The sequence below is a fragment of the Oreochromis niloticus genome, linkage group LG5, assembly GCF_001858045.2.
Source record: "Oreochromis niloticus isolate F11D_XX linkage group LG5, O_niloticus_UMD_NMBU, whole genome shotgun sequence".
Classification (NCBI taxonomy): Eukaryota; Metazoa; Chordata; class Actinopteri; order Cichliformes; family Cichlidae; genus Oreochromis; species Oreochromis niloticus.
This window is the reverse complement of record NC_031970.2, coordinates 32034187-32049956: the sequence shown is the minus strand read 5'-3', so window position 1 is coordinate 32049956 and position 15770 is coordinate 32034187. Positions and strand designations below refer to the sequence as shown.

At 42.8% G+C, this 15770-nt stretch overlaps 2 protein-coding genes across 2 annotated transcripts; one reads left to right on the top strand and one right to left on the bottom strand.

The window, feature by feature from the left end:
• Nucleotides 1-1385: 1385 nt before the first annotated feature.
• Nucleotides 1386-3743, bottom strand: LOC109202186 (coiled-coil domain-containing protein 157-like). Its single transcript, XM_019358624.2, has 2 exons — nt 2427-3743; nt 1386-2174 (listed from the first exon to the last, which is right to left on the bottom strand). The coding sequence occupies exons 1-2, from the start codon at nt 2959-2961 to the stop codon at nt 1450-1452; spliced, it is 1260 nt and encodes a 419-aa protein (XP_019214169.1). The 5' UTR covers nt 2962-3743; the 3' UTR covers nt 1386-1449.
• A 4599-nt stretch (nt 3744-8342) lies between these two features.
• On the top strand, nt 8343-12625 carry LOC112846970 (uncharacterized). Its single transcript, XM_025907466.1, has 2 exons — nt 8343-9669; nt 11718-12625. Exons 1-2 carry the CDS (start codon nt 8635-8637, stop codon nt 11964-11966), a joined length of 1284 nt encoding a protein of 427 aa, XP_025763251.1. The 5' UTR covers nt 8343-8634; the 3' UTR covers nt 11967-12625.
• The last annotated feature ends 3145 nt before the right edge of the window (nt 12626-15770 follow it).

The following is a 15770-nucleotide window of genomic DNA, read 5'->3' as shown; positions in this document are numbered from 1 at the left end:
GGCTGCATTTTTAGATGAATAGTTATATATAATTTTATTGTTTACAAAATTTGTCCATAAGTTTTAAAAATTTACCATTTATATTTGCATTTCAAGATATGAAAATAATTTGCTAAACATGTCTGTGGTTTTTACAGTAAAAAGAAAATATAACTCCTACTAGGATTTTATGTTTTTGTGTGATTTCAGATCAGTTAATACAGTATGTCAATGAAAAAGTAACTGTAAATTCAGACATGTGAGGTTGTTCTGAAAAGAATGATACCAAGCAAGGCAAGGTTTAAAAAAAAAAACAACAATTTGAAGGTGAAATACAAATGTAAAATCAAAAGTAGCCAAAAATGGCCAGTTGTTTTTTGGGCCTCAGAATATTAACCCAACAAATCATGAAAAATTAGGTTTAATGACAGTGCAGATTTCTGACATTTTGTGTAAATTTAACAGTGTGAAACCTAAGTTAGACTTGTGTTTGTAAAGAACCCTCCATGTTGTGTAGCTTCCTGGATTTTATACTTATTGGGTAAATATTGATTTATCATACAGGCTATACAGTACATAAAATCTAAATTCAAATGTGTTATGTAACTGAATTGTTTAATTATTTGAACTACAGAAAATAATTAAGTTATAGACAATATTTATATGAAGTATGCATATTATGCACACACACAAACACACATGCAGCTATTACCCATTTCTTGTATTCTTGAATAAAGACATTGATGTGACACATTTAAAATGCAGCCAATTGTTTTTATTGTTATATTATTAAGAAAAAAAAAGGTGGGGGTGGTGGGGGGAGAAAGGAGTAAAGGGAAAGAAAGGAGGTAAAGGGATAGAGGAGAGAAAACCCCAACAATCCCCTCTGAGCAAGCACTAGGCGACAGTGGATAGGAAAAACTCCCTTTAAAGGAAGAAACCTATGACAGAACCAGGCTCTAGAGGGGCAGTCAACTGTCGGGACTGGTTGGGGGTGAGTGTGAAAAAGGGGGGGGGGGGGGGTAAAGGGGAAGAAAGGAGGTAAAGAGATAGAGGAGAGAAAACCCCAACAATCCCCTCTGAGCAAGCACTAGGCGACAGTGGATAGGAAAAACTCCCTTTAAAGGAAGAAACCTATGACAGAACCAGGCTCTAGAGGGGGCAGTCAACTGTCGGGACTGGTTGGGGGTGAGTGTGAAAAAGGGGGGGGGTAAAGGGAAAGAAAGGAGGTAAAGAGATAGAGGAGAGAAAACCCCAACAATCCCTCTGAGCAAGCACTAGGCGACAGTGGATAGGAAAACTCCCTTTAAAGGAAGAAACCTATGACAGAACCAGGCTCTAGAGGGGGCAGTCAACTGTCGGGACTGGTTGGGGGTGAGTGTGAAAGGGGGGGGGGATGGGAGAGGTGTTAGTAATTAAAGGGGGAGGGGAGGGGAGGGGGGATTAAGTTGGAACGGAGGTGGAGGAAGACTAGGTGACATCGGCAGCAGTGAAAGGAGTGTCCCTCCTCCGGAAGAAGCGGAAGAAGCGTCTTTTCTTCTTCTCCAGCTGCTTTTCTATGAGCACTTTTTTCTCGAGGATGAGGATTTTCAACTCCTCGATTGTTTCTGTATTTTGCTGCTCCAGTTTATTGCATTTTTTCTCCACTTCTTCTATTTTGGCTTGTTTTTCTTCCAACCTTTCTTTCAGTACTTTAGATGTCGCCTCCTGTTTTTGCAGTTTTTCATTTTCTCCTTCCAGCTCAGTTACTTTGTACTTCATTTTGTTATGAAGTTCTTGCAGCTCTTGATATTTCTGCAGTGTCTCATCGAACTTTACCTGCAGCATCCTGTCTTTTCCCTCCATGTGCTGGAGTTGGCACTCCATGTCTCCCTGCTTTCTGTCCAGCTGCTTTTTCTCTTGGAGGATTTCTTTATTTTGTCGCAGAGCTTCATCAAGCTTTCCTTGCAAGCTTTCATTGTGCTGCTCGATGCTCTGAAGCTTGCAATCCATTTCTTTTTGTTTGAGCTCTTGTTGCATTTTCTCTTGAAGAAGCTTCTCATTTGCTTGCAGTGTGTCATCAAGCCTTTTTTTGTCAACACTGTAAATTAGCTCCATGTCTCTGAGATTGCAGTCCATCCCTCTCTTCTTCATGCTCTCTTGTTTCTTCTCTTGGAGGAGTTTTTTATTTTGTTGCAGAGCTTGATCAAGCTTTCCTTGCAAGCTTTCATTGTGTTGCTTGATGCTCTGAAGCTTGCGATCCATTTCTTTTTGTTTGATCTCCTGTTGCCTTTTCTCTTGAAGAAGCTTTTCATTTGCTTGCAGTGTGTCACCAAGCCTTTTTTTGTCTACACTGTACATTAACTCCAAGTCTCGGAGATTGCGGTCCATCCCTCTCTTCTTCATGTCCTCATGTTTCTTCTCTTGGAGGAGTTTTTTATTTTGTTGCAGAGCTTGATCAAGCTTTCCTTGAAGCTCCTGGTTCTTTTTGTCCATGTCCCGGAGATCCTGTTGTTTCTCCTCAATAATAGCTTCCTTTTCTAGAAGCTGGTAGGACAACTTTATTAATTCAGCCCTGTTTCTTTCATTTTCCTCCATCAATAACTTAACCTTCTCTGTGTCCGTGAGCGTTTCATCCTCCATTTCTTCCAAGCACGTTTCCTCTATTTCTACTTGGTCACCCCAAGGAAGAGAGGAGAGGTAAGGGTCTAGTGGCTGATCCCAGGGCTGATCCGTGAGCGTTTCATCCTCCATTTCTTCCAAGCACGTTTCCTCTATTTCTACTCGGTCACCCCAAGGAAGAGAGGAGAGGTAAGGGTCTAGTGGCTCATCCCAGGGAAGAGCGTAGGGGTCAACTTCTTGTCCCTTTGGATCTTCTGTTTGAGACATGTTGGGTCTGGAAACAGTGACTATTGCAAAGGATCCTAATATTTCAAAAGGCTTTTCTGGCGAACGGTTCAATGCTGCAAAGATCAGTGCTGCGAGAAACGGACTAAAAGTCATTGCTTTTCACCGCTATTTATGGGTTTTAAGGATCAAAGGACCAAAGGATCAAAGTGGTGGTAAGATTCTACATGTGCGTGACGTCATGATTCTGTAAGGCAATGAGGTTGTCACATGACATTTTTGGAGGAGGGCATTTTTCAACTTGGACAAATTATCAGTAAAGTTTCAATCTCTGTTATTTTCCCCCAAAAACGTGTTGTCGCAATAATGTTTTCTACGGTCATTGGTGCCAACAGATGGCGGCAGTTTAAAGTTGGGTGTTACTCTGCTCAGGCTGCTACCATAGAAGAAGAATGTAGACCAATAGTACTTTAACGATTTCCGCTGATCGTTTCCGTGTAAATCTTAGCATTGCGTTACCCGTTAGGCTGAAAGTTTAGTTTCATACTGCCATATTTTCGGAGTAACAAAATATTTAAACGGTCTCAGATCATGGTGAGTATTTGGAAAAATATTTATTTAATGCGAAGCCTATGATGTGGAAAGGCTAGCAAGCGTAATTTTGCCTATTGTGTTATACACGGGTGCTTACATCCGAGTAGTGTTGATCTTTTCTGAGGTCCATGGGTTTATCCAACGAGCAGCTAAGTCACCGTTATATCTTTAATTTTGTGTGCAACATCTTAATGCAAAAAAATCCCAAATCAAAGCAACGAAACAAAAACTAAACAACAAAAAACACAATGCATTTTTAAGCTCTCTCTGCGTTCACAGCCTCTGTAAGTGTCAAACTTCCTCGCTTTAGCTGATGCTAACCAACATTAGCGCTTACGGTTCGTATCCGGTTGTTCAGTCTGACGTCACTAGCCGTGTCTGGGCCTAAACTCTGCTGGAGGTCCATATATCAAATGATCACTGTGGCATTACTGAGAGTTAAAACACTGTCTAAAGTCTTTCATCTTTAATAAAATGATCAGCGTTCTTCTCTACCAGGTGTAACAATTGAGTTTAACATCCAGGCATCCATGAAAACGGAATTTATGACATTTAACAGAGTTAGAAGTTAGCAGGAAGTTAGCTCGCTAGCTTCCATCTAAATACAATATAGCATGTCCTGACTGCAGGGGTTTAGAAACAAATTCAAACGTACAGCTCTGCTGTCACTTCCAACATAAATGAAGACAGAAAACTAAACAGCAGTGACGTTTGTAGGGTTACTGAAGTTTGGCTAGCTGGTATATAACGATGTGCTACGTGACCGCTAGCGACACAGCTATGTTAGCATAATATAAACAAGCTAACTTTTTTTCCACTCGATAAAAGTTAACGTGAGTGTTCTCAGTGGTCAGGAACAAATGTAATCGCATGGCAGGATGCTGTAAACGGACCAAACTTCAACCAGGAGAACAACTGAGATAATCCATCCACAATACGAGGTTAGTTATTCATATACTGCTGCATGGGCTGTGCTGTAGTTACATCGTAAGGTTTTAAAAACTGAGCTTAAATAAATGATTAGCGGTAATAAAAGCCGAGGGAGGTCAACGGTGATCACTGAATGTTTTTAGGAGCTTTTTGAGATTAAATAGAAGAAAATACAAAACATTAAACATGTTAACAACACAAAAGCCATATTAAACGCAGACTACTTTAGGCCCGGAAGTAGGATTCGTCGCGTCATCACTGAACAACCGGATATAAACGCAACTGTCAGCCCTTCACTTTTGGTGCCGACAAGATTTTGAGCATTTTCTACAGTTTGTGAAATGGTCGTCATTGGCATTACATGCCAGTAGTGTTCGCTAACTGACTTTACCGGGGATTATATTTATTACAACGTTACTGCGTGGAAGTGGTCATAGTGTATGCTTATAAAAGTGAGTGGTAGGTGTTATTAGTGCGACTTTTCCTTTAATTATGTCTGTGAAGGTTCTCAGTCATCCAGGTCATCGTAGTCAAAGGAGTTTGCAAAGAAAAGCGTCTGGACTTCTTTGAGTTGCTTGAAGACGTTTCACCTCTCATCCGAGAAGCTTCTTCAGTTCTAAGGTCAAATGGCCGAGAGTCCCAGATTTAAACCCAGTGGGAGTATCCCCCCAAGGAGGGACAAAGGACCCCCTGGTGATCCTCTAATCACATGCGCCAAGGTGTGAAAGTGGGTGTGGGACCTAATCAGCCAGGGTTTCGGGTGAGCTCATTGTGAAACCTGGCCCCACCCTATCATGTGATTTCCTGAGGTCAGCTGGCCCAGGATGTGAGTGGGCGTTAAGGCGTCTGGGGAGGGAACTCAAAACTGGATTATAGATGGCAGACAGTTGGTGTCGTAAACCACCGCCTCTGTTCAAAGATGGTCGCTCACAGTGGACATAGATGGCCTCTTTCACTCCTCTTTCAAACCATCTGTCCTCTCTGTCCAATATGTGAACATTGGCATCCTCGAAAGAGTGACCTTTATCCTTAAGATGCAGGTGGACTGCTGAGTCTTGTCCTGTGGAGGTGGCTCTTCTATGTTGTGCCATGCGCTTGTGAAGTGGCTGTTTGGTCTCTCCAATGTAGAGGTCCGGGCATTCCTCACTGCACTGTACAGCATACACCACGTTGTTCAGTCTGTGTTTTGGAGTTTTGTCTTTCGGGTGAACCAGTTTGTGTCTGAGTGTGTTGCTGGGTCTGAAGTACACTGGGATGTCATGAGTTTCTCTGATACACCGGCTACATAGGGGATGACAACGTTGTTGCGTCTGTCTTTCTTATCCTCCCTCGCTGGTGTCTGATCTTCTTTTCTGTGCCTTTTTGCTGACTTTATGAACGCCCAGTTAGGATAACCACATGTTTTCAGTGCTTCCTTTACATGTGTGTGTTCCTTCTTTTTCCCTTCAGGCTTAGAGGGAACAAGTTCTGCCCGGTGGTGTAGGGTCCTAATTACTCCAAGTTTGTGTTCCAGAGGGTGATGGGAGTCAAAGAGGAGATACTGGTCCGTGTGTGTGGGCTTCCGGTAAACTTCAATGTTGAGGTTGCCATTCTCTTCAATGTGCACAGCGCAGTCCAGGAAAGGCAAACAGTTGTCCTTAGTGTCTTCCCTGGTGAACTTGATGTTTTTATCCACGGCGTTAATGTGCGCAGTGAAGGATTCCACTTCTTGTGTCTTGATTTTGACCCAGGTGTCGTCCACATATCTGTACCAGTGGCTGGGTACTCTCCCTTTAAAAGAGCCAAGAGCCTTTCTTTCCACTTCCTCCATGTAAAGGTTGGCTACAATAGGTGACACAGGGGAGCCCATGGCACAGCCATGTTTTTGTCTGTAGAAGCCTTCGTTGTATTTGAAGTATGTTGTGGTAAGGCAGAGGTCTAACAGTGTGCAAATCTGATTGGGTGTGAAGTTGGTCCTGTCTTCCAAGGAGCTGTCTTCTTGTAGTCGTTTTCTGACAGTCTCCACTGCCTCCGTAGTGGGTATGCAAGTGAAGAGAGAGACTACATCAAAGGACACCATGGTTTCATCTGGATCCAGGGTAAGTTTCTGGACCTTGTCGGTGAAGTCGGTGGAGTTCTTGATGTGATGTGGGGTGTTCCCCACGAGAGGTGCCAGGATGGTAGCAAGGTGTTTTGCAGTGTTATAAGTGGCTGAGTTTATGCTACTGACTATGGGTCTGAGTGGGACCCCTTCCTTGTGGATCTTAGGAAGTCCATAAATGCAAGGTATGGTATCCCCTGGATAAAGGCGGTGATATTTGAATGGCAACCTCAACATTGAAGTTTACCGGAAGCCCACACACACGGACCAGTATCCCCTCTTTGACTCCCATCACCCTCTGGAACACAAACTTGGAGTAATTAGGACCCTACACCACCGGGCAGAACATGTTCCCTCTAAGCCTGAAGGGAAAAAGAAGGAACACACACATGTAAAGGAAGCACTGAAAACATGTGGTTATCCTAACTGGGCGTTCATAAAGTCAGCAAAAAGGCACAGAAAAGAAGATCAGACACCAGCGAGGGAGGATAAGAAAGACAGACGCAACAACGTTGTCATCCCCTATGTAGCCGGTGTATCAGAGAAACTCAGGAGAGTTTTCTCCAAGCATGACATCCCAGTGTACTTCAGACCCAGCAACACACTCAGACACAAACTGGTTCACCCGAAAGACAAAACTCCAAAACACAGACTGAACAACGTGGTGTATGCTGTACAGTGCAGTGAGGAATGCCCGGACCTCTACATTGGAGAGACCAAACAGCCACTTCACAAGCGCATGGCACAACATAGAAGAGCCACCTCCACAGGACAAGACTCAGCAGTCCACCTGCATCTTAAGGATAAAGGTCACTCTTTCGAGGATGCCAATGTTCACATATTGGACAGAGAGGACAGATGGTTTGAAAGAGGAGTGAAAGAGGCCATTTATGTCCACTGTGAGCGACCATCTTTGAACAGAGGCGGTGGTTTACGACACCAACTGTCTGCCATCTATAATCCAGTTTTGAGTTCCCTCCCCAGACGCCTTAACGCCCACTCACATCCTGGGCCAGCTGACCTCAGGAAATCACATGATAGGGTGGGGCCAGGTTTCACAATGAGCTCACCCGAAACCCTGGCTGATTAGGTCCCACACCCACTTTCACACCTTGGCGCATGTGATTAGAGGATCACCAGGGGGTCCTTTGTCCCTCCTTGGGGGGATACTCCCACTGGGTTTAAATCTGGGACTCTCGGCCATTTGACCTTAGAACTGAAGAAGCTTCTCGGATGAGAGGTGAAACGTCTTCAAGCAACTCAAAGAAGTCCAGACGTTTTTCTTTGCAAACTCCTTTTCCTTTAATTAGTTTTCCCACCGGAAGTAGAGTTGTTTATGCGACGTGTCCTGGCCCGCATCCTTAACGCTACATTGATGTAGAGAGTCTCTGACACAGCTGTGCGCTGCAGCCCAGACACCCTGCTTATCTGTGATTCGGCCAGACTGGTGTTGAACTCCTCCAAAGGCATGCGCGGGGCAGTGTTACCAACTTAGCGACTTTGTCGCTATATTTAGCGAGTTTTCAGACCCCCTTAGCGACTTTTTTTTCTAAAAAGCGACTAGCGACAAATCTGGCGACTTTTTCTGGTGTTATTGGAGACTTATTTATGATGACTTTTTGACGTGAAAGCGCGTATCACTCTTACTGTTAACAAGCAGCGGTGCTGCCGTGGGCACCTCACCCGTGCCAAAGCGCTCACAGGCGGAGGATAGTCCTCCCCCAGCTGCTATCAGGGCAGGACATGTTCACACCTATGCGTCCAAACTGCAAATGAATCGCGCATGTGCGTAGCCGCTGCTCCCACACTGACTGTAAGGCAGTCAGATCTTATTTTACTGTTATGCTGTTTTGTGGATCACAAGCTTTAAAACTACTTATAAAAACAAACACACACACACACACACACACACACACACACACACACACACACACACACACACACACACACAAAGTAACTCCACCAGAGTGCCAATTTCGGGTCACTTTTGCCGGTCCAAGCCCGAATAAAGGAGCAGGGTTGGAATTGGAAGTGCTGACCAGCTGACTGATGTCCTAGCGGGCATCTTTAACATCTCCGAACAGCTGATCGGCAAGCTGGACGTGCTTTGACTTAACACCTCCACCTGCAACTGGATCCTGGAGCTTGATTTCACACAGCCTGCTGCACAGTCCATCACCCAGCCACCGCTACACAGGCTGATTGGCAGGTATGTTGTGGAAAACATGAAACCCATCTCAACGGTTGAGTCCCATGCTTTCAGACAACTGATTAGTCATATGCCTGGGCGAGGGAGAGCTGGGAAGGCACCATGCAGAAAGACATTTTCCAGTTACCTAGAACAAGAATATGCCAACATGGAGTCGGAGCTCAAAAATACACTTGACAAGGTAGAATATATCCCCACAACAACAGACATTTGGACTGTGCATAATAGTTTTCTTGGTGTGACCGCGCATTGGATAAATGCACAAAGCATGAAAAGTGAGAAAGCAGCGCTGGCTTGCAGGCGATTTATGGGTCGACATAAGTATGACAGTATTGCATCTGAGCTGAACAACATTAACTCACCTCATGGCCTATCGTTTAAAATCACATCAACTGTAACGGATAATGGCTCCAATTTTGTCAAGGCTTTTAAAATATACCAGCCACCACCTGAATCAAATGACTCTGAAGATGAGGAGGATGAGGTGACTTTTGTTTCTATTGGGGATGTGCTGCAGAATGGTGCTGATGGCGCAATTTCTTTACCGCCACATCAGAGATGTGCATCGCACACAATGAATCTTATCTCTTGCACTGATGTGGAGAAGTGGCTATTGTCTGAAGCTGCAACAAAAACCATCTACAGAAGTGCCACCACAAAATGTGCAGGGCTGTGGAACAAGGCCAGTCGTTCCACAGTGGCTGCTGAGATTGTGGAAGACATTATTGCAAAGAAGCTACTAGTACCTTGCACAACAAGGTGGAACTTGTTCTATTATGCTCTGGAGAGAATTTCAAAGATACCTTTGGTGGAGCTGAACACAATCTCATCCACACTACAGTTGAAGTGTTTCAATGAGAGGGAGCATCAGTGTATCAGTGAGTACTGTGCAGTCATGAAACCACTTACTGTGGCACTGGACATTCTTCAGGGAGAAGACCATTGTTTTTATGGCACACTCCTACCCACACTGGAATTGCTGATGACCAAGACTCTGGCTATAAAAAATGGTCTGCAAATCCTTGTTGGGCTACCAGATGCAGTTATCCAGGTAAGAGATGATATTTTCATTTTTGTTTATCTTTAATTAAATTTATTACTCAATTGCTTTTTATATTGTGCTGTGCTGTTGTGTCACATGCAAGTGAATGCTGTTTAGGGCTGCCACGATTAGTCGACTAGTCATGATTACGTCGACTATCAATATCGTCGAAGACAAATTTAATAGTCGACGTGTCGTTTAAAGCCTTGTAAGATCCTGAAAGATGCAGGAATAAGTAGAAGGATTTAAGAGTGTAATAACGGACTGAAACAGAAGATGGCAGCACTGCATGTACAAGGATGCCAGCTGCCGTTAAACCCCGAAGAAGAAGAAGCAACTCCGGTATCGCTGGGCGTTTCTCAATATGCGTACTTGTGCGTACTTGCGTTCTCGTGTACTCGTGATACGTCATCAGTCGGAGACCAAGTACTGTTGAAGTACGCATGAAGCCGAGAACGCGAAAAAGTCCCGGATGTGTTCTCGCTCCGCCCGTTTTATCGAGCATGCATCGGTGTGGACTTGGTACAGCTAAATATCCCAGAATGCATTTCGTCCAAAACTCAATAGCGGACTCCCGGCACTTCGTTTTCAACCCCCCCCCCCCGCTCGCGGTCTTCTCACTACTCAGGTTAAAGAAACCCCAGCAGCTGTCTATGGTATTGAGTGTCCACTAAAATAGAAATAAAAGCGTTCTAACATCTCACCTGCTTGTTTTATTAAGGTATGTACACGTATGTACATATACACTATTTTTATTAATAGAGGTTTCACTACTGAGGTTAAAAATGATATATAAGTCACTTAGATCACTTCTAAATGTTAATGTTTGGTTTATTTCAGTGTTTTATTTGTTCCTGAGTAAACCGGTTTGGCTGTGATTAAAGTTAAGCTTCATAACATGTTACTCACAGTTAAACTGGGAGGGGACGGCAGTAAAAACTCCGGACCTGTGACATCATCACGTACGCAGGTGTTCCAATTGTACAAATCGCGAGTCCGTGCTCGCGTACTTGAGAATTGAGAAACGGCCGCTGTGTCCAAATTCAGGCCGCATCCTTCGGAGGCCGCATTTGAAGGCCGATTACATTACAGCAACGTGACGAAGGCTTTCCAAATTTGAAGACTTCTGCAAATGCAGCTGACAAATGCATCCTACTTTTCCCCAGATTTGAAGGATGGGTCGGGCGTATCCTTTGTGGCCCAACCTATCCCAGAATTCATAGCACGGCTCAGCCAATTCCAGTTTCCTACAATGGTGGCAGCTACTGAGTTTTAATATTACTCTTATTACTCTTTCTGAGTCACAAAACAAACTTTTAACATATTTTCAGGCGAGAATGTAGCTGTGTAAACTTGAAATATCTGCTTGGTTTATCAAGACATCACATATTTGCAAAAGTGCTCCGACGTTTTTGGAGACATCTGTTAGCCACCAGCTCGATAGCTAGCCGGGGGGTGCAATGGTCACTCGAGCCGGCGAGAACTGCGGACTCCAGCAAATCGTTTTCAAACCCCCGTGGACTTTCGCTATTTGTGTCAAACATGATATATAAGTCACTTAGATAACTTAAAACTGTTTGTGTTTTGCTTTTTTTAGTGTTTTATTTGTTCCTGAGTAAATCGGTTTGGCTGAGATTAAAGTTAGTTTTCACACAGCTGAATAAACCTCAAACAGAAAACTAATTAAACGAAAGTGTGAGATGGTCGAGAATTTACTCCAGTGTCCTGTTATATTTTAGATAGCAAGGAGCAGACGGCTGAGTTTATTAAACTCCACTGAGACAATCTGCAAATTTTATTAAAAGTTTAATAAACTATCATCTTGTCTTTATTTTTAGTTAGCACATACCTTAAATGCTGTTACAGTTTGAGATACTTAACCCTAATAAATAAATAAAATAAATACAACGTAGTAAAATACACACTATTTACAAATTAAAATACATTCTGTATAAAACTACAGCATGCTGTTAATGTTTAATTAATTTAATGTTGAAACAATGCATACTTTCTCATGCAAAAATTTTTTTGGGACTCTTGCTGTGTCATTATTACAGGCAGTCAAAACAAGGTTTGCACATGTCCTAGGAAGTGAAGATGCTTTGCTGGCTGCTGTGACACTACCAAAATTCAAGCTTTGTTGGTTACATGACCAGGCACGGAAGGACCTCACAAAGGCACGTCTGCTGGTAGAGTGTCGAAAACTTCTCCCCGAGCAAGATCAGCTACAACCAGGTACCAGCGCCACCAAGACAACACAGCACCCGAGTTCTAGCAAAGAGGATGAGTTCTTCTCCTTTGAATAGAATGAGGACATATATGCCACTGCTGAAGCTGAGGTAGCCAAGTACCTCAAATCAGGAGCAACAGGGTTAGACTCTGAAGCATTTCCTGATGATAAAGAAACTCTCTCTTAAACTTGATGCAGCCACTCCTTCAAGTGCCCCAGTTGAAAGGCTTTTCAGCCTGGGAAACCTGATTCTCATTCCAAAGATGAACAAGTTGTCCGATCATAAGTTTGAGAAGCTTCTCCTGTTGAGGTACAATTGTTGGTTTGAGGGAACCAAAGTTGAGTAGTGCTGATATGATGATGATGTGTTTCCTTCAGTGGTGCTCTACAAGGTCAAACAGGTTAATATTTCCAAGTGAAACTTAGACCACTGAAGCACTTAAAATACCATTATATTTTATTTATCTACATGACCTGTATGGAGGAAATATTATTTTCGTTAAATATTGACTATTTATGAGGCTGAAAATACTTTTAAGTTTGCCCGTCATTACTGAACAGTTTACAAAGTTAAGTTCAGTTAAGTTTACAAAGAATGGACAAACCTCACTGTGTTTATGATGAACGATTTTTGCTCTATATTTTTTGCACTATTTTGATACCTACAGCTCCTAAATGTTCTGAGGCACAGTTCAATGTTGGCACTGCTAAAAGTATACTTTCTACCCATTTCAATGGCAAAAATAAATATATCTTTCAAAAGTTTCAACACACTGTATGTCGTGTTTTGTGATCCACTGCTTCTTCCTAGTGATACTGCGTGCACTGATTAGATTTATAACACTGCTGCACCAACCCCAAAATGATGTGTTTGCATTTGTAGAGAGTTGAAACAATAGAAATAGATTAAAACAGAAAGATAAAAAAGTGACACATAAAACAAACACTGTGAATTTCTAATTTAGTTTCATTCATTTCATCATTAACTCACGCTACTACACTGCCATTTGAACCTTTTTCGTTTCAGGCCATTAGGTGGCACAGTGCACTTGTGGCAGGTTAGTGCTAACATGTAAGCAAGCTAGAAGACTGGCATCCTTGCTGTGTATCCAGTTAGGGAAGCAACACATTAATAATAGAATTCTGGGTAAAACCAAAGTTACTTTCCCTAGTAACTAGCTACTTTGAAAGTAATGAGTAACTTGAAGTAACTGAGTTACTTTTGATAGAAGTAACTAGTAATGTAACTAAGTTACTAATTTAAAGTAACTTACCCAACACTGGTTATGAGGGCGGTTCTTCAAGAGCCATATATTTACTAGTTTGAGAACCACTGCTATAGACTATAGTGTACGCTGTAGACCCTACTTACTGGTTTTTGATGCGTCAGTCTGCATCTTTCAGTTGTGTGTTTCCTCTACAGCTCCGCACCACCCAGGTGGCAAAAATTTGCTAGCTTCTTCCCGGCTCGTAACCAGCGTACTCTGCCATCAAGGGTGAGCATTGTTTAATGGTTATCATGTGACTGATGCAAGCCAGATCCTTTTATTTAGCGAAATTGTGATTAACAGTTAAATGTTATTGTTGAGGGACACAGACAGGACTCCACACCCAGACACATGTTAAAACTAAATAAATAAATTTGCCTTTAGAAAAGAGAATCAGGAAAGGGGCAGGTGCCCCCCTCCCTGCATGTGCCTGGAGGGCCACACTGAGAAATGACATCAAGGGCCAGTCGTACAGTTTTCTAAGATGCGTTTATGTAATTTTAATTATTTGAAGCTAATTAAATTACATCTGAAAAATCCTTTTTTACATGCTGTGGACGAAAATGCTTAGCCAGAAATTAAGAAATTATTTTAGCGCTTAAGTCTAAGTTAAATACCTTTTAATTACAATTTAATAAGAAGGCTAACAACCTGTTAACACAGAAACACGTTTCTCAAGGCTGAATACCAAAGCAACTTGTAGTATGAGGCAATTTAATGAAATCAGTACATCCTGATGTAAAAGAGCAATTTTAATTTTATAAAAACCGCTGTTACCATCTTCTTCTTCTTCTGTTTGTCTACCACCACTATGTCCAGTTTTTTAGCCATCACCATTTTGTCCGTCTGTATCCGGAAATCCCACAGGATCTTAGCTCTGTCATTCTCCACCACCCTCCGGGGTGTCTCCCATTTTGACTTTGGGACGTCCAGGCCGTATTCGGTACAGATGTTTCTGTGTACTACGCCGGCCACTTGGTTATAGCATTCCACATGTGCCTTGCCTGCTAGCATCTTGCACCCTGCTGTTATGTGCTGGATTGTCTCAGGGGCATTTATATGGAGAGAGAGAGAGGGAGAGACCACACTCCTTTGGAATGGGAGTTGTATGTCTGCATCCAGTAAGGGTCCTAGGCTTGACCCCCCATGCTAACCAAGCCTACCTCAGGCATGAGCGTCAGCTGTTGAAGAACCAGGACACCCTGATGAGAAGTAGGCTACTGGAACAAGACGGCATCAGTGGGAATCTGGAGCGTGAAGGTAACAGTAGTAATCCGAGCTCTAGGTGCAGTGACTCCCAAGCTAGGCAAGTGGCTCCAGCATATCCTAGAAACAACATGCAAAATCTCTGTCCAGAAGAGCGCAGTCCAGTAGGAACACCTAACATACTGCACAGGACCCTCAAGCTCCCCGGCATGTGGTAGAGGACCCGAGCATAAAGGATAAATCACCCGCAGTGGTGAGAGGAAAAATGACATGTATGATTGTTATTTACGTCTAATGTATCAGTAGCCTCATGTCTTTTCTTGTCTTTTTATTTACTTTACAGGTACACTAAAGAAAAGTAAATTAAGAGTTATTTGTTTATGTATAGTTTGTGTGTACTGTAATGCCTCATCTTCTGCCATTAAAACTGTATACATAAAATATAAAAATTAAACTTTGTGTAATACCTTAATAATACAGTTTCGATTTCCATTTTATTAGTTAGTTAGTTGCTGTTTAGCACTTATGAAATTTTGGATCCCTATCATTTTATAGGTGAGTCCATGGTCTTAATTTAACATCAATATACGCGTATTGAGCGCCTGTCATCTCCTCTCTCAGCCTCTTCTCACTCCCGAGGCGTAACCTCATGATGATTTGTCACGTTGCGCGGCATTCCCGAGGAACGCGAAAGGCGGCCTTCGGCGTTCTTATGGTACGCGCCGGGTTATGGGTGAAATACAGTATAATGACGGTCTTGCGGTAAAACATGTTCCAGCCATGTATTCCAGCCCTAACCCAAACCTTATCCCTAACCATAACCAGGACTTTAATGACGTTAAATTGCATTTTCCAAGATGATTTGAGGAAAATTAACGAACATGTGTGGATTGATTTCAAACGGTTCTCATGTTTCTGATCTGGTCACTTAGGAACGTTTTGGGTGCGCGGAAACGCAACATGTTGACGATTTGTCACCTAGCGTAAAATATTACGCCTCGGGAATGAGAACGTGTTGCCTCTCTATCTTGTCTTTCTGCCATTGTCCCCCACTGTTCCCTTGTCTCTGGCTACGTCTACACTAGCGTAAACAGCGTATACGTCAGAAAACGCTCCGCGTCCTCACTATCGTTTTCAGAGTTGTTCATCCACATTGATGCGGCCGAAAATGCTTATGTTCCAGTACTGCGCATGCGTGAAACGCTAGACGATTCAACCTGCCTCATTTCTGTCTGCCACTTTCCGGCTCTTTGAAACGTCGCGGCAAAATGTTGAGGAAAAGCACCAAATGGACTAACAAAAGTACAAAGTTGCAAAAGCGAGTGAGAATTAAAGAACTTGAAGAAAAGCTATCTTAAGCATGTACAAACTGATATATAAAATTGAGAGCAAACAAAACAACTGGT